The following is a 22,298-nucleotide window of genomic DNA, read 5'->3' on the forward strand; positions in this document are numbered from 1 at the left end:
CCCTCCTAGGAGATGAATTGCCTTTGACTGCTCTGCCTAGCCAGTAACCATAGCAACAGCATCATGCCCACTGGGCAGCAGCCCTGACTTTTGTTTTGTTTTTTTGGTTTTTGTTTTGTTTTGTTTTTCGAGACAGGGTTTCTCTGTATAGCCCTGGCTGTCCTGGAACTCACTCTGTAGACCAGGCTGGCCTGCAACTCAGAAATCTGCCTCTGACTCCCAAGTGCTGGGATTAAAGGCGTGTGCCACCACGCCGGCTGCAGCCCTGATTTTTATCCCAGCAATTCTATGAGATAGGGTGGTCTAGGGACCATCCAAGGCCCTCCAGTTAAGGATGTCTGTGTGTGTGTGTGTGAGTGTGCGTGCGCATGGGCGAGTGAGTGTCGGATCCCATGGAGCTGGAGTTACAGGCAGATGCAAGCCATCCAGAATGGGTGCTAGGAATCGAATTAGCCCTCTGTAAGAGCATCAAGGGCTTTAGCTGTCGAGCAGTCTCCAGTCCTCCCTTTTGTTTTTGAGACAAAGTCTCAGGTGCTGCCATCTGGCCTCCAACTCTTTATGTTAGGATGGTAGACAGACATTTTACCAACGAAGCCACATCCCTAGGTGCCAGCTTTTTAGTTGGTTCTGTTACATTTTTAATCATGTATTTTGTTTGCACTGTATGTATGTGTGTGAATGGGTGGGTACCATAGTGTTCATGTGACTAGACAACAACTTGGCAGGAATGAGTTCTGTCTATCAAGTTTACCACAGGGATTGAATTCAGGTTATCAGGTTTAGTAGCAGCGCCCCTCCCCCCCCCTGCCTTTTTTTTTTCAAGACAGGGTTTCTCTGTGTAGTCCTGGCTGTCCTGGAACTCACTCTGTAGACCAGGCTGGCCTTGAACTCAGAAATCCACCTGCCTCTGCCTCCCAAGTGCTGGGATTAAAGGCATGTGCCACCATCCAGCTTGGGACAGGCCCTTTTACCTAGTAGGACAGAATGCAGACCAGGTGGGACTCACTATGCAGATTGAAGATGATCTTGGACAACTGGTCCTTCTGCCTCAGTCTCTTATATGTTGTGATGGCAACAGTGTAATATGGGGCTTGGAAGTTGTAATTCTGAGGATACCCATTTGGGGCTGCAGAGATTCATCTGTGGGGAAAGAAATTTGGTTCTACTGCCTGTACCCTACTGAGACCTTAGGCAATGATGCTTCCCAGAGTTGTCTGGAAGCTACATAGACTCTGAGCAAGGGTAGGGAAGACTGAGGTGTGTGTGTGTGTGTGTGTGGGTGTGTGTGTGTGTGGGGGGGTGTGTGTGTGTGGGGATGTCAGGATGGGCTGAGGAGGCCAAGTAGAAGCTGTGACTCATTAGCTGAGAGGAGCACTGTCCTATGAGGGGGGTGGGTAGTAATTGGGCGAGAGGGCATCCTGGGGTCACAATCCTGTCCAGCCCTCTCTCTGTTTGCCCTCTCAGATGCAGAGGCAGCTCTCTAAGGAAATGCAAATAGAAAGTTTTGGGGGATTTGAGAGTTCGCAGGGCTTGGGGTTGTCAGCAATGCTTGAAGCTAGAGAAACTTAATGCTAGCATCCTGTTCCTTGGGCAGGAGAGAAGAGTGAAGAAGGGAGAAAGGCAAGGAGAGGGGAATTGGGGGACGGAGAGTAGACAGGGAAGCGCTTATAGCTGTTCTGCATGGTGGCCCTGGAAGTCACAGACTGGGGACTTCAGCCCAGTTGCTGGAGTCTTTGCCTCCAATGCACAAAGCCTTGGACTCAAACCCCAGCACTGCAAAAAAAAAAAAAAAAAAAAAAAAAACAGGCAAAATTAGTAACATTCTTGTAATCCCAGTACTAGGGAGGTAGAGGTGAAAAGATCAGAATTCAAGGTCAGTCTAGCAGGATGGGTGAGCTTCAGGTTCACCAAGAGACCCTGTTTCAAAAACCAAGGTAGAGGGCCAGTGAAATGGCTCAGCAGGTAAAGGCTCTTGCCATTGAGCCCAACAACCTAAATATAACTCCTGGGACCCACATGGAGAAAGGAGAAATGACTCCCATAGTATAAGCTGTCCTCTGACTTCCATATGTACATGGTTTGTGCATGCTAACAACACACACACACACACACACACACACACACACACACACACACACACACACACACTGTAAAAAAAGACTTTGGTATGGAGAGGAGAGCAACTGAGAAAAACAGAATCCCCTGGCCATTACACACACTTGTACACAGGCAGAGGTTACTTCTGAGTTGTATTTTGCACCTTGACCACAAGGGGCAGTAAAGAGCAACAGGCAGGGATCATCACATTGCTAGAAAACTAAGGCACAGCCCCAGGGGTTCTTTACCTGTGTGTGGGTCTCAACCCCTTTTGCCTAAGACCATCGGGAAACACAGATATTTACACTAGGATTCATAACAGTAGCAAAATTACAGTTACGGAGTAACAGTGGAAATAATGTTATGGAAATAATGTAACAGTGGAAATAATGTCATAGAGGTCCGCCTGCCTCTGCCTCCCGAGTGCTGGGATTACAGACACGCACCACTATGCTTTTACAAGCAGTGCTGGGAACTGCATCTAAGGCTTCATGCATCCAAGGCCCAGCATCTCCTCTCCAGTCACAGTTTTCCTATGGATCCCACAGATGCAAACCCACAGTCCTCCAGTGTTCCAGGACTACAGGTGTGCACAACTACACCTAAAAATTTCAAATCCTTTCCCTTGTTTCTTTTTTTTTTTTTTTTAAAGATTTATTTATTTATTTATTTATTGTAAGTACACTGTAGCTGTCCTCAGACACTCCAGAAGAGGGAGTCAGATCTCGTTACGGATGGTTGTGAGCCACCATGTGGTTGCTGGGATTTGAACTCCTGACCTTCAGAAGAGCAGTTGGGTGCTCTTACCCACTGAGCCATCTCACCAGCCCCTTTCCCTTGTTTCTTAAGATTTCCTGTAATCCACTGACCACTCCTCTGCCTAACCAGGTATGGCTAACCTTTTGACATGGTGATATGTTGTCATCTACAAATGCATTGAGCCCTGTTCTTGGTTATCTCGGAATGCATCTGGCATATGGACTCCTGGTTGCATGGGCTCATGAGCTTAAACCTTTCAGTGGCTTTCTGTCATCCTTGGGGGTGAAAAATCTAAAGAGCATCTTTGTCCCAAATGTCCTGTCTCACCCAGTATGGTGGCCCGTGCCTGTCATTCTTACATGAGAGGCTCAAACAGAAAGATTGTAAGTTCAAGGCCATGCTGGGCTATCTAGTAAGCTTAAGGCCAGCCTGGGGTATATAGTAGGGCCCTGTCTCATTAAAAAATAAATAAAAAAATTTTGGGCTAGAGAGATGGCTCAACAGTGAAGAGCATTGTCTGCTCTTGCAGAGGACCCAGGTTTGGTTTCCAGAATCCACAACCAGCTGTAATTCTAATTTTGGGGTATCTGACATTTTTTTTTCCTCTTAGGGCATCAGGCACACACCTAGTGTACATACATACCTCCTGGTAATATATGCATACACATAAAATTAAAAATAAATAGAATCTTAAAAAAAAAAATCCCGTTTCTCAGATCTGGGTGCTATTTCTTCTTCATGGACTTGTTCCCAAACCACCTGATGTAGTGATCAAGAGAGACTCACCTCAGAGGTCACCCCCTCCTGGGATTTAGTTTTTCATGGTACATAATATACCTGAAATTAAAATTGCCAGACTCAAAATAGAGACACTCACGTCAGCCGTCACCAAGAAAAAAGGAAAGGCAGACGTGAATTCCATTCCTAGAATTCATGTTTAAAAACAAAGACCAAAATAGTAGCAGCAACAAAAAAGCCAGGAGTGAGTGGCATATGCCCCAAGAACCGCTGCAAAGAACATGGGGACAGAAGCGACCCTGGGACTTCCCGTAGCCAGCCAGCTCAGTTGATGACTTGCAGGCCAGTGAGAGACCCTCTCCAAATAAATAAATAGTGAATGCTATCTCCTGGGGAATGACACCCAGGGCTGTTTCTGGCTTACACACACACACACACACACACACACACACACACACACACACACACACAGACAGACACACACACACACACACACAGACACCCCTGCTTGCAGGCACAAAAATGTACACAGAGAACAAATAGAAGAGAGTGTGGTGGCAACCAGCTATAAGGCCAGCCATCAGAGGGCTGAAAGAGAATGAACACAAGTCACAAGTTCAAGGCCAGTGTGAGCTATGTAGCAAGGTGCTTGGTGTGGGGAGGTGGAGAGAAATTCAGGAGGCTGTGAGGGGAGGGCTACCAGGTGGCTCCTGATACTAATTATTATGAGAGAGTCTGTTAGAACCACAAGCTTGGGCTGGTGAGATGGCTCAGCAGATAAAGGCCCTTGTCACCATGGTTAACAACCCAAGTTTGGTCTGAGTTTGATCTAGCCACCTGATGAAAGAAGGGAAACAACTCCTACAAGTTGTCCTGTGACCTCCACATGTGGTTGTCTCTCTCTCTCTCTCTCTCTCTCTCTCTCTCTCTCTCTCTCACACACACACACACACACACACACACACAAACATAATGATAATTTTTAAGTAGGGGCTAGCCTGGTCAGCCGGGGATACATAGTGATAACTTGCCTGTCTCACTCCTCCCCCACTTTTTTCAGGGCAGGCTGTCCTGGAACTCACTCTGTAGACCAGGCTACCCTTGAACTCAAGAGATCCATCTGCCTCTGCTGGGATTAAAGGGGTGTGTCCCCACGCCTGGCTTCACCCCCAGTTTTTAAAGCTAGAACCACAAGCTTGCAAAGAAGCTGTCACGACCTTATGCAAAGACCTCTGATGATGTTTGCTTAGCCCAGCAATGAATTCATCAAGCTCAGGCCAGCACAGCTCTTGCTTTTAATCATTCTGTCCTGGGCCTACTGTTTCTAACTATCTGACTGAATCCTCCCATCCATGTTGAAAAATGTCACGTTGAGCTGGGCATGGTAGCACAAACTGGCAATTTTGAAATGTTTTGGAGGTAGAGGCAGGAGACTCAAGCGTTCAAGGGCATAGTAGCTACACAGAAAGTTTAAGATCAGCCAGAGATACTGGAGACACTATCAAAAGGGAAAAACCAAAGGCACCACAAGTGGCTGAAAGCAATACTTCCCGGGTGTGTGGTGAGTTAGTGAACTGCTCTGAGCCTAGGCTTTTTCAGGTGGAAAGTGGGGATAGGGGTTAAAATCTGAATCATGAGATTGTTTGAAAGGTCAGCGGACACACATTTCTTTTTTTCTTTTTCTTTCTTTTTTTCTTTTTGGTTTTTTTTTTAAATAAAGATTTATTTATTTATTATATGTAAGTACACTGTAGCTGTCTTCAGACACACCAGAAGAGGGCGTCAGATCTCGTTACGGATGGTTGTGAGCCACCATGTGGTTGCTGGGATTTGAACTCCGGACCTTTGGAAGAGCAGTCGGGTGCTCTTACCCACTGAGCCACCTCACCAGCCCCTTTTTTTGGTTTTTCGAGACAGGGTTTCTCTATATAGCTCTGGCTCACTTTGTAGACCAGGCTGGCCTCGAACTCAGAAATCTGCCTGCCTCTGCCTCCCGAGTGCTGGGATTAAAGGCGTGCGCCACCACGCCCGGCTCTTTTTTTTTTTTTTTTTTTTTTTAAGATTTACAATATGAAAGTACACTGTAGCTGTCTTCAGACACTCCAGAAGAGGGAGTCAGATTTTGTTATGGATGGTTGTGAGCCACCATGTGGTTGCTGGGAATTGAACTCAGGACCTCTGGAAGAACAGTCAGTGCTCTTAACCGCTGAGCCATCTCTCTAGCCCGAGGACACACATTTCAATGACTCAATACATATTAGCTATTATTAAAAGGTCCTGGGCTGGGCGTGGGTGGTGGTGCACGCCTTTAATCCCAGCACTCGGGAGGCAGAGGCAGAGGCAGGCGGATTTCTGAGTTTGAGGCCAGCCTGGTCTACAGAATGAGTTCCAGGACAGCCAGGACTATACAGAGAAACCCTGTCTCGAAAAAAAAAAGCCAAAAAAAAAAAAAAAGTCCCCCAAAAAAAGGTCCTTGGTGCTGGGTGGTGGTGACACACTTTTAATCTCTGTACTCAGGAGACAGAGGCAGGCAGATCTGTGAGTTTGAGGCCAGCCTGGTCTACAGAGGAAGTTCCAGGACAGCCAGAGCTACATTGAGAAACCTTGCCTTGAAAAACAAAATGCTGCAAGGGGGATAGAAAGATGGCCCAGCCATTAAGAATACAGGCTGCCCTTCCAAAGGACCTGGGTTCAATTCCCAGCACCCACATGGCAACTCACAACTGTCTGTAATTCTGGTTCCATGGGATCTGACTCCCTTACACAGATAAACAGAACACCAAGGTAAATAAAAATAAATACATCAGGTAAAGAAATAAAGGATCTTGTTGGAGACCCGGGGATGTGGCTCAGTGGGTAGAGTACTCACCTTGCATGCATGAGGTTCTGGCTTCCACCTCCACTACCACAGAAACCCAGTTATGATGGTACACACTTGAAATCCCAACAATTCAGAGGTGGACACAGGAGGGTGACGTTCAAAGTCACTGTTGGCTACATAGTGAGTTCAAAGCCAGCTTGGTTTACAGATCTTGTCTTAAAGTGGGGGAAAGGATTTATGGTTATGATTTATTGAATATGATGACTCTTTGAGGCCTAAAATGATGCTGAGTAAGCCGGAAGTAGGGAGAGTGAATCTCCAGTGGGTGTGTGTGAAGCGTGCTCTAGCATCTGTTTTGAGGAAAGGATGTCTTTAGGAAAGAGGTAAGGAAAAGAATAAGGGGCTGGAGAGATGGCTCAGTGGTCACAAGCCTTGTTCCTTGTGATGGTTTGTATATGCTTGGGCCAGGGAGTGGCACTATTAGGAGGTGTGGCCTTGTTGGAGTAGGTGTGTCACTGTGGGTGTGGGCTTTAAGACCCTCATCCTACCTGCCTGGAAGCTAGTATTCTGCTAGCAGCCTTCAGATGAAGATGTAGAACTCTCAGCTTCTCCAGCACCATGCCTGCCTGGATGCTGCCATGTTCCTGCCTAGATGATACTGGACTGAACCTCTGACCCAGTAAGCCAGCCCCAATGAAATGTTGGCCTTTATGAGAGTTGCTTTGGTTATGGCATCTGTTCACTACTAATACACTCCTCTTGCAGAGGACCCAGGTTCGCTTTCCAGCACCCACATCAGGCAGCTTACTGCCTGCAACTCTGGTCCCAGGGAATCCGATAGTCTCTCTCTCTCTGTCTTTGAAGGGCACCTGCAGGCATGTGGTGCACATATATGCACTCAGGCACACAAGCATACACACAAAATAAAAAAGTAAAGTAGATTAGATTAGGCAGGCCTTGAACTCAGAGATCCAACTGCCTCTGCATCCCAAGTGCTGGGACTAAAGGTGTGCAGCACCACCACTGCCCAGCTATTTTCTTTTAAACAAAAGCTCTCATGGATCCAGGTTGGCCCCCAACATCCTATGTACAAAGCAATTACTGTGAACTACTAAGTCTACTGCCTCCATCTCTGGGGTACTGAGATTACAGGTGTACACCACCACAACTGGTTTTATGAAGTGCTGGAGATGGAACCCAGAGTCTCATGCATGCTAGGCACCCTCTGACAGAGTCTCTCTTACAGCCAAGGCTAGCTGTGAACTTGTGATCTCCCTGGCTGGGGTTACACGCATGATCACATCCTGCCTTCCCCGGGCATCTCTCTGAGGCGCCCATTTCTACAATTCCACAGATGGCAGGTGTGGATAAGCAGCTCAGAGTACGCCTTACGGGGTTCTAACCTCCCTGGGGCCACATTTCCAGTCCTACCTTCTTTCCTCATTGCACAAAGCTGGGGCTGGGGGTGGAGCCAGAGCTGGCTTGGAAGCGATGTGTGCAAGACCAGGTGGTTGGGGCTGCAGTCTGGACAGACAGAGAACTGCATCTTGGAAACACCTCTTTCCCCAAACATCAGGGCCTTTTGCCAGAATCCTTGACACCCCATTCATCAGCTGCCAAAACAATAAAAGGGGAACCTGGCAGGATGTTGTAAAGGACATACAGGGGAGGAGAGAGAATTCTGAGTGCCAGGAACTAGGAGGGCAGGAAGACAAAGCTAGGACCCAGTACAAACCCACCCCTGAGCTACAGCACAGTCCCCGCCCACTTGAAATTGTAACCTTTATTTTTAGATGTGGGTGTGGACTAGCTCATGCTATAACCTGTGTGTCAGTCGGAGGACAGCTTGCTGGAGCTGGTTTTCTTCCACTGTGTGGTTCCCAGGGAACAAATTCAGGTTCCCATTACAGATGGTTGTGAGCCACCATGTGGTTGCTGGAAATTGAACTCAGGACCTCTGGAAGAGCAGTCAGTGCTCTTAATCGCTGAGCCATTTCTCCAGCCCACACTTTTTTTTTTTTTAAAGTGGGTCAGGCAGTGATGGCACACACCTTTAATTCCAGAACTTGGGAGGCAGAGGCAGGCAGATTTGTAAATTCAAGGCCAGCCTGGTCTACAAAATGAGTTCCAGGACAGCCAGGGCTACACAGAAAAACCCTGTCTGGACCCCCTCCCCCCCCAAAAAAAAGTGGAAAGTGAAATTCATTACGCACATCCACACACACACACACACACACACACACACACACACACACATACACACACACACACCATTCATTGCCCAGGTCTTGTATTTGACCTAACATCCTTGAAACTACCAGGTAAGTCTTTTTGAAAAGTACAAACAGCTTCCCCAGCCCAAAGGCTGACTCCTCCGAGGTCTGTAGCAGACGTGGCCTCTCTGCTCCGACCTGATGTTCCCAGCTGGGTGTTTGAGAGATAACCTTGATTTATGATTGTCTGTGTTCCTTGTTCATGTAAGAACTTTATGACCCCATTACCATATTTGGGTGTGGTATTTGGGGAGATCTGAATTTGTTTCTGGACTATAGTCGCTCTCCTTTTGGTTTCACCAGAAATGATCTTATTACCTTTAAGGTTCCAGCTGTGTTTTGCATTATAAGGAGAAACCCTCTTAGTCACAGGAGTTACAGGCTTATCCAAATGCAGACTCCGAGTACTGGTCACCTGCCTTCACAACCATCAGCATTAGCTGCCGGCTTTCTTTTAATGCGTATGTGCTAAATGAATGCTGCACATCTGTGTGTGTAGGTGCAGTCTCCCCATTTATGTGTGTGTGTGTAGAGGCCAGAAATGAACATCAAGGTGTCTTCCTCTATCACTGCCCACCTTATTTGTTAAGGCAGGGACTCGATGTGAGCCTGGAGCTCCATGTTTTGGCTAGGTTGGCTGGCCATTGAGCCCCGGGGGTTATTGGGTTTTACACAGATGCAGACGCAGGGGATCCAAACTCAGATTCTTTCTTATTCGTTCCTTTCCTTTGTTTTTGCTTTTCAAGACAGGGTTTCTCTGTGTAGCCCTGACTGTCCTGGAACTCACTCCGTAGACCAGGCTGGCTTCGAACTCAGAAATCCGCCTGCCTCTGCCTCCCAAGTGCTGGGATTAAAGGCGTGTGCCACCACGGCCCAGCTGCTTCTAACTCCTAAGCCGTCATTGCTTTTTAAAAATGTCTCTGTGTGTTGTGTGTATGTGGTGGTGTGGTTTGGTGGACTGAGAGACTAGGATGTGGATTTTCCTTAGTCTAAGTGTGCATCAGAGGACAACAGAAAGGAGTCAGTTCTCTCCTTCCACCACGTGTGACCCTGGAATTGTCAGTCTTGATGGCAATCGCCTTTACCCTCTGAACCAACCCCCAGGATATGGATTTAAAATTAAGGCAATATTCCGTCAATTCCCTTAGTACTTCCTTATGCAAATATCAGAATCCAGGGATTTTGCAACGAATCTGCTTCCACGTACAGGGAAGATTTGATCGGCGTTCAAAAATGACCAAAACCTTCAGGAAGGGGGGTGGGGGCGCCACTCGGGACCTCTAGATGCGAGAGCAGCGAGGATATTGTTACAGTGAAAGAGGACTAACGCTTTAATCCCAGAACAAATGAGCATTAGAGTCTGACAGGCAAAGACGCCACACCCCCGTTCCCTAAGGAAAAGTAGTCTAGATAGGAATCCGTAGAGTACCTAGGGCACCGTCGCTCTAACGCCCCGCCTTAAAGGCGAAGTTAGCGTGTGAGGGCGGAAGTGCGTCCGGAAGCTGGAGGGCGGAGCGGTGGGAATGACGTCCAGGAGCGCCAATGGAGTGGCGCGGCGGGCGTGTCTTACTCCGGTGGGTAAGGGCTAACGGTTTCCGGTAGTGGTAGCCCCGGAGGGTGGGAGAAAAGAGGAGACCCCGCGTCCTGAAACCCCGAGCCTTTAGAACAAGATGATGGGCTTCGGGGCGTCTGCGTTAGAGTCCATTGAAGGCGAAGAGGCCCTGGAGGTCCCGGGGCCACCCCCGGAGCCGCGAGCCCCGGAACCCCGAGCCCCAGAGCCCGAGCCGGGCTTGGACTTGAGCCTTAGCCCGAGCCCGCTGCCCGAAAGTCCGAAGGCGCGGAAGAGCAGCCCGGGTCAGCGGAAGGGGCGGCGGGGCGGTAGCCGGAGGGGGCGGCAGGTGAGCGGCGTGAAGGCCCGGCCCCCCGCCCGCCGAGCGCCCCGGGATCTGCAGCTCACGGTTCCGCCCTCCACTCCCAGGTTCGTTTTCAACTGGCGCCGCCCTCCCCGGTGCGGTCCGAGCCGCTGCTGGTGGCCGGTGCACCGGGCGACGATCATGAGCTGGAGGCACCGGCCCTGCAGAGCAGCCTGGCTTTGAGTCTGGAGCTGCAGAACGCGCGCGCCGCTGTCGCCAGCGGCCAGTTTGATGCCTCCAAGGCGGTAGAGGAGCAGCTGAGAAAGTCGTTCCGGACCCGCTGTGCCCTGGAGGAGACCGTGGCGGAGGGTGAGGGGGGCAGGCGGCCGGCCGGGCGCGGTGGTCTGGGTGAAGGGCGATCCTCAGTCCCGCCTTCCCTGCGCTCGCAGGGTTGAACGTGCCGCGCTCTAAGCGACTCTACCGAGACCTGGTGAGTCTGCAGGTGCCCGAGGAGCAGGTACTGAACGCGGCGCTGAGGGAGAAGCTGGCGATGCTGCCACCGCAGCCCCGAGCCCCGCCCCTGAAGGTGAAGGAAGGGATGCAGGGACCTGGACATCCCTCTACCCCCTGGGCTCTCTTCCTCCACCTCGAGTGTAACCTGCTTCACCTTCCCATAGGAGGTGCTCGGGCCGGGCCCAGACATGACCATGCTGTGCAACCCAGATTCTCTGTGGTCCGAATCTCCGCACTTGACAGTGGATGGGCTGCCCCCACTAAGGCTTCAAGCCCGGCCCCGCCCTTCAGAAGATACCTTTCTCATGCATCGGATGCTGAGGCGCTGGGAAGCGTAGCCCTCATAACTCTGGAATGCTAGTCTGTAATTTTGTTAGTTTTTTTTTTTTTTATAATAGAATAAAATGTTTCCCCCCCTAAATTACCGAACTGTTCTTGGGAGTTTAGATAGGATTAAACTGCTTCAGGGTCTTCTACCCTTTTCCTGCCCCGACCCCCATGGCAAGTGGAAAGCACTGTCCCAAGTGTGGGGTCAGACCTTCCTCTCCATTTAAATCCCCAGCTTTAGTTATTAGAACTTGAGCCTTAGCCTGACACCGAGGCTCCAAGAATGTCCCAGCACTTGGGAGGCTGAGGCAGAAGGATTCTATGTCCAAGGACAGTCTGAGTTACACAAATTATTTTGATACGGTTTCAGGCAGGGTAGGTTCAGATGAGTGGTAGTACCTGGGGAAAGCATGTACAAAGCCCTAGGTTCAATCCCCAGAGTTGAGTGTGCAAGTGTGTAGTCAAACAGTAGTCAAAGTGTTTTAAATTCCACTTTGGCTGGGTGTGATGAACACTTGAGGTAGAGACAGAATCAGGAATTCCAGGCCAACCTAAGTTACCAAGTAACTGTGTCAAAACAACACTGCACACATACTGCTCTAGTTGTACAAACTATTATTTGTCTCTCTACATAGCTCTGGTTGTCTTGGAACTCATTATGTAGTCCGAGCTGATCTTAAACTCAGGAGACTTGCCTGTCTCTGCTTTCTGAGTGCTGGGACTAAAGGCATGTACCACTATACCTGGCTATTCAAATACTTCTGAGTAAAAAGTACTTACCCCAAATGTGGGTTTTAACACTTAATGATTGCTTCAAAGGAGACTGCTGGCTTCCATTCTTGTTGGGGACTAACAGGAGAGTGCTCAGTGTTTGTTCAAGGTTCCAGCTGCTCTTGACAAACTAATCAAGACCTTCATTTTGTAAAACATCCAAGCATCTCATTCCACCAAGGGTCCTGTAGCAGGTTTGTGGCTCTGGGCTATTAACTTTCTGGTTCCATTTTACCTCCACTGCCACCCACCCCTAAAGTTAGCCTGCCTCAAACTTCCATACACAAACACTTATCTGGAGTTTTCTTTTTTTTTTTGGTTTTTCGAGACAGGGTTTCTCTGTGTAGCCCTGGCTGTCCTGGAGCTCACTCTGTAGACCAGGCTGGCCTCGAAATCCGCCTGCCTCTGCCTCCCGAGTGCTGGGATTAAAGGCGTGCGCCACCACGCCCGGCTGGAGTTTTCTTTTGAGGAAGGTAATTTGGACCCACTACCATCTTAAGCATTGTGTAAGGGTACTGTACTGTCTAGTTTCTATCAACCTTGATGCAAGCTAGTCACCAGGAGGGAGCCTCAACTGAGAAAATGCTCTATGAGACAGTAGGCAAGCCTACAGAACATTTTAATTAGTAGTTGATGAGAAGGCCTGGCTCATTGTGGGTGGGGCCATCCCTGTGCTGGTGGTCCTGGGGTCTATAAGAAAGGCTGAGTAAGCCACAGGGGTAATTGAGTCAGCACCCCTTGATGTCTTTTACATGAGCCTTCTGGTCCTTGCCTTCCCCTGAGATGTGGAAGCATAAGCTGAGTAAACCTCTTCCCCAACTTTCTTTGGTCATGGTGTTTCACAGCAATAGTAACCCTAAGACAGGCACTAACAGTCTTCAAAACTAAACTATTGACTTCCCCAACGCTTACCTCTTTGAGACACTGAATCACTATGCAGTCAACCCAGGCCGGCCTCACACCTTGAGATCTTGCCTGTCTCTGCATCCCAAGTGCTGGCATAAAAAGGCCTATGTCCCACCACACCCAATAAAAACCACCCTAGAGGGACTAGGACGGGCAAAGGGAGAACATAGTCCTACTCGGAGGTACTACCGCTAGAAAGTGCTGGACACAGGTGCGGGGGCCACTGCCCTAGTTATCAAGTTTATTGTGCTGTTCTCACATTTCCAAACCCAGCTCCCTCCCACCGGGGGACAGCAGAAGGACTTTCACAGTACCTGTGTGTCTCCTTACCAAACTTCCCCTCTAACACCCTTAGTCCATCCATGGTCCATTTAAGTGCAGCTAGGAACAAAGGCTGAGGAGAAGCGGGAAGTCCCCTGAGAACAGGAGGAAGGGCCTGGAGAACTCGACATTCCCCCTTCCCCTGTCCCAGGTGGGCAGAGTCAGCAAACAGTCCATGCCATCCAGCCCAGCGGGCTAGGAGAGGAAGCTGATGGAATTCCAGCACAGCTGGGCTTGCTCAAGTGCCAGAGGTGACAGGGAGGAGATGTGGGGTAGCAACTTAGGAAAAGCTCTCTTGACAGATCCAAGAAAAGGAGAAACTTTTTGGAGTTAGGAAAGACCTTGGAATAATTTCCTTTCCCCCCAGGTCCTCAGGAGCAGCAAGGGCAGCCTCTTTACAACTTCTCAGAAGGCCACTTAGTGGCTGGGGGATCGAGCCTTGTGGAACAAGTACACAGGACGCTGGAAGCCTGAAGGGAAGACAGAGGCAGGTGGGTAGGACCCTGGGGTTCTCCACAGGGCCTATACCCTTGCAGCCAGGACGATCCCCTCCCAGCCCAAAAAAACGAGCCCTTCTTACCTCTGGAGGTGTTATTCGGTGTGGCCACAAGCTCATAGCTGGAGAAACCCACCTCTGGGGATGTCAGGTAGGAACTGAACTGTTCTGGCTTCAACTGGATTCGAAAGTAGTTCTTATAGATTGTTTCCTGGGGAAAAAGGGGAGGGATCACTTTTACTAACCACCTTTTCCCCTGGCCAATTATCACATCCTTTTTCCTTGCTCAGAAAGTTTGAGGTGGAAGATGAAGAGTTCAAGATCGGCCTGTACTACAGAGCCAGGTCAGGCCAGCAGCTTAGCCAGTCCCAAATAAAAAGGGGCCTGCCCTTTGGTGCTAGTCCAACCCTTAGAAGGCAGAGACAGGTTCAAGGCCAGCCCGGTCCACAGTAAGTTTCAGGACAGCCAAGGCTCTACACAAAAACATTCTTGGGAAGAAAAGGGCTAGGGCTGTAGCTCACTGGTAGAGAACACCATCCCCACCACGTGTGAGGTGAGGGGCCAAGCCCCAGTAAAAACAAAAGATGACTATTATTCCCTCTCCAGAAACCCAACTCACCGTGAGAGACTTTCTCTTGCAGTAGGAGGACCATGGTTGGGGCTCCAGGACCAGAATACCCCCAGGGCGCAGGTGCCGGTAGATGCGGCGGAACATTCTCTTCAGCCCCTCATCACCCCAGTTCAGGTGCACCCACTTGGTGAGGCTGAAGCACAGCACCACATCATACTCCGGTCTTTGGGCATCCACCAGCTCATCTCGGTCCAGGACATAGTTACCCTGTGGGCCACAAGAGGGCAAGGATGTCAAAAGGGAGGAGAAGCACTGGCCCCACAACCACCTACAGACTCAGAGTCCTACACACAACCTCTCTTCTGCCCGTGGTGGCCACCTTCTGAGGCTCTTCCCGAGAGCGCCTCCTTTCAGCCTCATGCTCTCATCCTCCCTTTCCTGTTCGGTTCTAAACCAAACAAACTGAAAAGGAAGCCTGGTAGATTTACATTGAGCTCACTATCAAGGGTTAACTGGGGAATACTGGAGTGTTCCCAAGACCCCAGCCTGTGCTTAGAGACCTCACATACAAAGGCCGCAGCTCGTAAGTCCTGTTTCAGGTCTATTCTTTCTCTAACAAAATACCTTGGGAAACCTTTTTGTAAAGAAGGTAAACTCATCACCACCCCTAGGAAGACATTTTTCCCAGGCTAAGTAAGCCACTGGCAAAAGTTCCTCTGGATGGCCTAACAACTGCCTGCTGGAGGAAGCTAGCACTGACAGGGACATAGGCTGTCAGGCTGGGCACTCTCCTCCATGTAGTCCTCTTCACTGCCTCCCTCTCACTATTCAGTCAGCATGGGGAAGACAGACCCATGGGTTTCTGACCAGCAATTTCAACAGTCTTGTGTTGTATCTAGGGAAACAGAAAGCAGCTGAGGCAAACAGAGTCCCTATCAAAGGCCCCAAACGACAAATACCAGAGTGTTCCCCCTCTCCCAAAGACACCGAGCTTGAGGCTCCCTCAGGAGACTTGAGGACAAGGTTCCATGTGGACTGAACAGAAGTACCCTTGGGAAAGTGGACTCTCTGGTTACAGTCCCAGGTGGAAGCAGGGCAAGGCATGCTATGTTGGGGATGAGATCCTTGTCTGTAGTCATGAGAAAGGACCAGGTGTTAGAGCCTCAAGGTAGAGATCCCACTTTCCACGTTAGAGGAGCAGAGACAACACCCAGTAGAGATTCTCTGGCCAATCCTGTTCTCTCCAGGAGGTGGTTCTTGTATGGAGGAACAGATGGACGCATGGATACACCTCTAGGTCATGACCATCCCCCCAACACATTCCTATTTAATCTCATCTTCACATCTGAACCCTATTCCAAGAGCCTTTGGACTCTTACCGTGACGAAGACGACATTGTTGGGGAAGACAGATGTGTCCGCTCCATCCAAGGGCACTTGGGGTGCAGCGATGGGACCCCGGCTGGCTGTCAGTGAGGCTGGGAAGCAGCTCCTTTTTCGGACAGTGATAGTCCCTTCCTCCCCCTCTGTCCCTGGGTCCCCCTCAGAAGTCTGAGCTTGGAGACGAAGCTCCTCCGACAGGTAGTGTCGGATATTTTGGCGAGCAGAGTGGATAAGCCGTGGATCAATGTCCAGCCCCACCATGCGGGCTGGGCCCCACTTGCAGGCAATACTTAGGGTCAGATGGCCAACGTTGCAGCCCAGATCTAGGACGTCCCGGCCTTGAAACCACTCGGGCTTCAACACCCTAAGGCGCACGTCCTCACAGGAAGGATTGCGATAGCCATAGTACTTGCAGTAATTCCCATATTGGAACTTTAGCTGTTGCTTTTTGAAGCCAGTTGCAGGTAGTGGGTGGTGGTGGTGACGGCCTCCTCCACTCCCTCTGCCCTTTTCCTTGGAACCCTGGCTTCCACCCCTAGCCCCTGCCTCTGACTTGCTGGAAGTCCTGCGACGTTTGCGATGTCGGGAGGAGGAAGAAGTAGAGGGTGCAGAGGTAACTGAGGCAGCTGGAGGGGCAGAAAGGGAGCCTGAGGAACCCTGCAGGGCAGATGGAAGGGGAGACACAACTTCATCCCTGCAGTTGATGGCTGTGTTGAGTTCATAGGGTTGAGGGGCATCACGGTTCTGGCCTCTGTTTTGCTGCTGCTGCGTAGCACCCTCCCCATGGAGTGAGGGCGTGAGAGGGTCAGTGGGCAGCACGGCGGCGTTGCTATCATTCCCTCCAGACGCCTGCTGCTGCTGCTGGTGGTGCGGTCCCCGGTGTCTATGGCGCTTGCGACCAATCTTGAGTGGTGAGGCAAGCACTACATGGGCCTCGTCAGTGCAAGTGTTGAGACTGAGCGGGTCAGTAATATCTTTGGGGATGAGGATCTCCACAGGGTCTCGCCCCTTGGCCGGAAGTGGGGATGACTTTGGGGTCTCCGCATTGAGTGCGCGACTCACTTCCTCATCCAGGAGGCTATTCAGGTTCAGTGGATCAAATATGTTACCCCCCAGAAGGAAATTGGATGGTAACACAGAGTCGCAGTCTGAATTCACTCGCCGGCGCCTCTTGAAGGCCGGATGTTTGAAGCTTCCACCGCTCCCTCCCCCCACGTTACAGCTATTTCTTCTTTTGCCCCCACCACCCCCAGGGGGTCGGTGGGGCTGGTAGCCATTGCGAGGTCGAGGAGGGGCTGGGGGACCCAGGTCCGTCCCGCCCCCTCCCCGGCGCTCCTCCCCCACGTCCGCAGGAGCGGCGGCTCGCCCGTGGGGCTCCCCGTGCGCCTGTGCCTGGGGGCCGCCCCCTCCGCTGGCTGCGGCCCCGGCCGAGTGCGCGCGAGGGCCCGGCCCGTGTTCTGTCCCATCACGGAGCTCCCCGGAGGCAGCCTCTTGGTGCGATTGCACCTCGGGGCCGCCCCCTCCGCCCGACTCATCTTTGAGCGGCGGCGGCGGGGCCGGCACCAGAAAGGGCTCCTTCTCCGCCGCCATCTCGATCATCTCCTCTCCCTGTTTAATTTCCCCTTCTCAAGCGAGGGTACTGAGAAGAGAGCAAGGGGAAGCCCCCTGTAACCCTTCCTAAGACCACCTCACTCCCTCCTTCCCCGAGTGCGCGCGCAGCTCTGCCTCGCGCCTCCACCTCCCTCCCGCGACACACCAAGCGCGCTCCACTCGCCCGCGAGACCAAAACAAGATGCCCGCGAGACCCGGACAAGCCGAGGAACCAACTGCGCGTGCGCCGACTCCCTTTTCTCCGCCACTACCACTCTGCCGCGAGCGCGCACGACGGGCGCGCGTCCCGCTCGCCCAGGACCCACGCATGCGCGCTCCGCCACCACCCAGGCTGCGCGCGCATCGGGAGTGCGAACCAACTTAACGGCTCCGAGAGTTTAAATACAGCCCCCCTCCCTAATTACCTCACCCTCCCCCAGCCCGAGACGCCCACCGCCCCACACGGACACCCGACTTCCCTTCGCTGCTAAGTCCAAGCCCTACTGATATCCTTTGTCTCTGCCGTGCGATCCCACCCACCGTAGGCGGGGAACGGGAGCTGGTGTGAAAAGGTCTCCTTGACACCCGACCCTTGTTCCTGAGGAATGAGGCTCCGCCGTCTCCGCCCGGCTCTAAACCCAACAACCTCCCTGCCCCGCCTCCTTCCTCCCCCATCCCCGCCCCTCCTGGAGAGCGCCTGCGCACAGTCCTTTTGGACTTGCGCGGGTTGAAGGGGCAACACGTGCTGGAGATGATGTTCCGCCCCCTCCGCTCTAGGGGCGGGGAGTGTGACGTCGTTTCCTTAGGTTCATTACACGCAGCGTGCGTCAGCACGTTTCCAAGGGGCGTGCATTCCCAGCGAAAGAGGCGGGCTCATGAATTATTCATGAGCGATCGCTGGTCTTTTCCCCACCCCTTCCCCCCGCCCCCAGCCTATCTCATTAGAATTAGGACTTAGGAGAACCTGAGGAGAGGATGATAAAGTAGGCTAAGGAATCGAGACCATTGTCTCAAGAACTGTTATCAATAAAATGCAATATATTATTTAATATATTTTCTGAATTGAAAACAAACAAGTACTAAAACATCGAGATTGTCCAAACTCCTCTTCCCCTGAAATGGCCCAGTTGTTCAAGCGGCCCTCCTCCTTCCACCAGGGACAAACATCTAGAGAACTACGCCTTCCTCTCCTCCCTACACCTACGTCAGGCCTCGGACGCCGCTGCCATAGTGCAGCGCCTGCGTATCGGTCCCTCAGCGCCACCCGCTAGCGTTGCGGATTTTACAGCATTATCCCTGCAGCTAGACACACCGCGAATGTGGGCGGGAAAGGGTATCGACCTGTTTGGGCTCCTGTTTCGGCCAATGGGAAGCACTGATTCTATGCAGAATCCTCAGACTGATGGCTGGCGGAGTTTCCCAGTCCACAGACTATTTGTCAGGAAAGAGCACTGTAGAGGCAAGGGGGGAGCTCAAGATGGTTTCAAAATTTAAGAGGGTGACGACAACTAAAAGGTAGGGAGTGATAGCACGAAAACAGGAAAGAGAAAGCGATTTGAGGCAGAGATAAGAATGAAGTGCCTAGGGCGCTTCGCAGGATATTATGGGGGGGGGGGCGCGGAACTAAAGATGTCAGCGAGGATTATGGAACTTGTAGTTTCACTAGGCTTTCGTTCTTAAGATGGCGGGCTACTCCGGCTGCGCAGACGCAGAAGCAACTTCCAACTGCGCACGCGCAGCACCTGAGCGCACGCCGCTTGGGGGCGGAATTTGTCCGTGTCCTCGCGCCTTCTCCTGGTGGCGGGAAAAGTTGCTCGAGGTGGAAGGGATGTGCGGAATGGCTGCGACAGCGTTAGCTGCGCTTCACCTTTAGGTCCTCGTCGCCCCAGAAGGTAGTTGTCTTTTATGCGACTGCAGAGGAAAGTGTTAGTTGTGGTGACTCTCGGTACCTGTTGGCTGAGGAGAAATTTTCTCTTCGGAGCCACAGCGGACCTTAGCCCCTGCTCTTCAGAATCGCTAATCTTCAGAACAACAACAACAAAAAATAACCCAGTATTGCGGAGGGAAATGAGGCGTTGTGGGACAGCGAGGCTGAGCGGGAGCAAAGGGGAAGAGGCTTCCATGGTGGCGTTCTTGGTCCGGGAGAGTAGCGAAGCGTTACTTGACGCTCTGAGGGGAGGCGAGGGTTGTTTGCCTGGGTGAGATCTCTGCTTTTAATGGCCGTCGCGGAGAGAATTGGTAAAGAGAGAGGAAAAGTAGAAGACCACTCAAAGGCCTCCCCTCCGCTGTGGGGTTCAGTATACATGGCCCCGCATCTTGCTATCTGTAAGCAGAAAGGACGCGCGCCCGCCCTGCGAAGGCCTAGGGCACAAGGTCCTCGAAGCAAGAGCATCCCCGAGGGCAGCCTGAGGTCGGGACACGGGGGTTGGGGGGAGCGGGAGCGATCCAGAGATTGCGGTCAAGGATAGAAATGACTTTTTTTTTTTTTTTTTCCGAGACAGGGTTTCTCTGTGTAGCCCTGGCTGTCCTGGAACTCACTTTGTAGACCAGGCTGGCCTCGAACTCAGAAATCTGCCTCCCGAGTGCGTGCGCCACCACGCCCGGCTTAGAAATGACATTTAATGTCACGAAAGAAACTGTTTTGCTCACAGGTGACCACACATCTTCGGGGTTTCTTCCACCACCTCCCCCAACCCCCACCCCACCGCGCCCCGAGCCAATACACTTTACTGTGAATTTTATTTGTAATGTTCTGTGGGAAGTCTCGTTTGGGTAGTTCCTTCTGAGAGTAAATCTGGTGAGGGTAGGTAGAACATCTTTCTTTCTTTGATTCTTTCTTTATTTCTTTCCTTGTTTTCCTTGTTAAACGTTTAAAAGGTCTGCAGAACACAGATGCGTGCTCACAAAGTGAACTTAAAAACAGGTAAAACATGAGAATAGGCAGGAGTTCATAGGCTATTAGGCAATGTCAAAAAGCCATCAATTCCGTATTAAAGGGAATGAAATTTTCATTTATTCTATCATTATCATCATCATCATCATTTTTTTATGTGTGAATGCTCAGTCTGCATGTACACCTGCAGGCCAGAAGAGAGCATCAGATCCCTTTATAGATAGTTGTGAGCCATCATGTGGTTACAGGCACCCCTGGAAGCCAGTGCTCTTAATTCTTGAACCATCTCACCAGCTCCTCAGTCAGTCCCCCTCCCCTCTGCCTACACAGTGCTGCCATGCACCACCACTGCCAGGGCCCAGGACAGGAAATTTTTAAGTGAATTTATATTTTTTAAAAGTTTTATCACCCTTATTTATTTGTTGTTTGTTGGATGTGTGTGTTTGTGCACATGCTGTAGAGCATGGGGAGGCCAGAGGTCATCCTGTCCATGTTGTGTCATCCTGTCTGTCCATCCCTGCCAATCAAGTGGGATCTGAGATCAGTTTCAGATCATTAGGCTTGGGGGCAAGCACCCCTACCCACTGAATTATCTGTAAGCATTTATTCATTTATTCATTTGTTTGTTTGTTTGCCTGTCTGTCTATCTATCTATTTAGCCACCTATCTATTGCTTATTTGTTTATTTTCTGAGACAGAGTCTTGTCTGTATCCCTGGCTGTTTTCAAGGTCACGTTGTAGCCCAGACTGAACTCAAAGTTGAAGCAACAAACTTCCTTCAGTCTCTTAAGTGCTGTGAGTATAGCCGTGAACCCCTGGTTGTGTTAAACTATATTCTGAAATATAGGAGGCTTTGTGTGTGTCTATATTTGCTTTTGTTTTTGTTTTGGAGGGACTGCAGGGTTTTTCTGTAGTTCTCAAACTAGAACATTCCCACGATTGAAATTTAGACATGGCTCACTATCCTAGCTTAAAAGTGATTGAAAAGTTTTGTTTGCTTGTTTTTGTTTTTGCTTTTATTTATTTATTTATTTTGGTTTTTTGAGACAGGGTTTCTCTGTGTAGCCTGGCTGTCCTGGAACTCACTCAGTAGATCAGGCTGGCCTTGAATTCAGAAATCTGCCTGCCTCTGCCTCCCAAGTGCTGGGATTAAAGGCATGCGCCACCACTGCCCAGCTTTTTTTTTTTTTTTCTTTTTTTAAAGACTTATTTATTATTATATCTAAGTACACTGTAGTTGTCTTCAGATGCACTAGAAGAGGGCATCAGATCTCATTACAGATGGTTGTGAGCCACCATGTGGTTGCTGGGATTTGAACTCAGGACCTTCACAAGAGCAGTCAGTGCTCTCTCCAGCCCTTGTTGTGTTTTTTTTTTTTTTTTAAATGGTAGGGTCTTGCTATGTAGCCATCAAATTTGAACTCTAAATCCTGCCTCCTGAACGCTGTTATTAAATATAGTTTTTATGATTTTTAGAAACTTAGAGTCTATGATAATAGATATACTGAAGGATTTACTTTTCTTTATCAGTATAAAGAGGGAATTGGGGGGGGGGCTGGAGAGATGGCTCATGCAGGTAGGAGCACTGACTCTTCTTCCAAAGGTCCTGAGTTCAAATCCCAGCAACCACATGGTGGCTCACAACCACCTGTAATGAGATCTGATGCCCTATTCTGGAGCAAGCAGGTCTGACCGGAGCGAGCAGAGGTCCTAAATTCAATTCCCAACAACCACATGAAGGCTCACAACCATCTATATAGCTACAGTGTACTCATATACATTAAATAAATAATTTTTTTTAAAGAGGGAATAGGGCTGGAGAGATAGCTCAGAGGTTAAGAGCACTGGCTGCTCTTCCAGGGCTCCTGAGTTCAATTTCCAGCAAATACATGGTGGTTCACAACCATCTGTAATGGGATCTGATGCCCTCTTCTGGCCATCAGATAGAACATAGATAATCAATCAATCAATCAATCAATCTTTTTTT

At 50.4% G+C, this 22,298-nt stretch overlaps 3 protein-coding genes across 9 annotated transcripts in view; 2 read left to right on the forward strand and 1 right to left on the reverse strand.

Moving 5' to 3' along the window:
- The first annotated feature begins 10,268 nt into the window (after positions 1–10,268).
- On the forward strand, positions 10,269–11,475 carry Ppp1r35 (protein phosphatase 1, regulatory subunit 35). 3 transcript variants are annotated; one of them, NM_027242.5, is made up of 4 exons: positions 10,269–10,586; positions 10,667–10,910; positions 10,991–11,127; positions 11,219–11,472. In NM_027242.5, the coding sequence occupies exons 1-4, from the start codon at positions 10,359–10,361 to the stop codon at positions 11,390–11,392; spliced, it is 783 nt and encodes a 260-aa protein (NP_081518.1). In that variant the 5' UTR covers positions 10,269–10,358; the 3' UTR covers positions 11,393–11,472. The 3 variants fall into 3 exon arrangements, with proteins under 3 accessions (NP_081518.1, XP_030110658.1, NP_001343918.1); XM_030254798.1 differs by having other exon boundaries at positions 10,991–11,475; NM_001356989.1 differs by lacking the exon at positions 10,991–11,127.
- A 1,795-nt stretch (positions 11,476–13,270) lies between these two features.
- On the reverse strand, positions 13,271–18,066 carry Mepce (methylphosphate capping enzyme). Of its 2 annotated transcripts, NM_144913.3 has the most exons (4): positions 15,826–18,066; positions 14,495–14,713; positions 13,960–14,086; positions 13,271–13,849 (listed from the first exon to the last, which is right to left on the reverse strand). In NM_144913.3, the coding sequence occupies exons 1-4, from the start codon at positions 17,425–17,427 to the stop codon at positions 13,797–13,799; spliced, it is 2,001 nt and encodes a 666-aa protein (NP_659162.3). In that variant the 5' UTR covers positions 17,428–18,066; the 3' UTR covers positions 13,271–13,796. The 2 variants fall into 2 exon arrangements, with proteins under 2 accessions (NP_659162.3, XP_017176362.1); XM_017320873.1 differs by having other exon boundaries at positions 13,271–14,086; positions 15,826–17,952.
- A 455-nt stretch (positions 18,067–18,521) lies between these two features.
- Zcwpw1 (zinc finger, CW type with PWWP domain 1) overlaps positions 18,522–22,298 on the forward strand; it is a 35,465-nt gene continuing 31,688 nt past the window's right edge. The window contains exon 1 of one of the 4 annotated variants that reach the window (XM_030254625.1): positions 18,522–18,933. The gene's annotated coding sequence lies outside the window, so the exon portion shown is untranslated. Of the gene's footprint in view, positions 18,934–19,099; positions 19,311–22,298 lie in introns of those variants that run through there. The other 3 variants (NM_001360023.1, XM_006504585.3, NM_001005426.2) reach the window with 3 other exon arrangements.

The sequence above is a fragment of the Mus musculus genome, chromosome 5 (assembly GCF_000001635.26).
Source record: "Mus musculus strain C57BL/6J chromosome 5, GRCm38.p6 C57BL/6J".
NCBI classification, from domain to species: domain Eukaryota; kingdom Metazoa; phylum Chordata; class Mammalia; order Rodentia; family Muridae; genus Mus; species Mus musculus.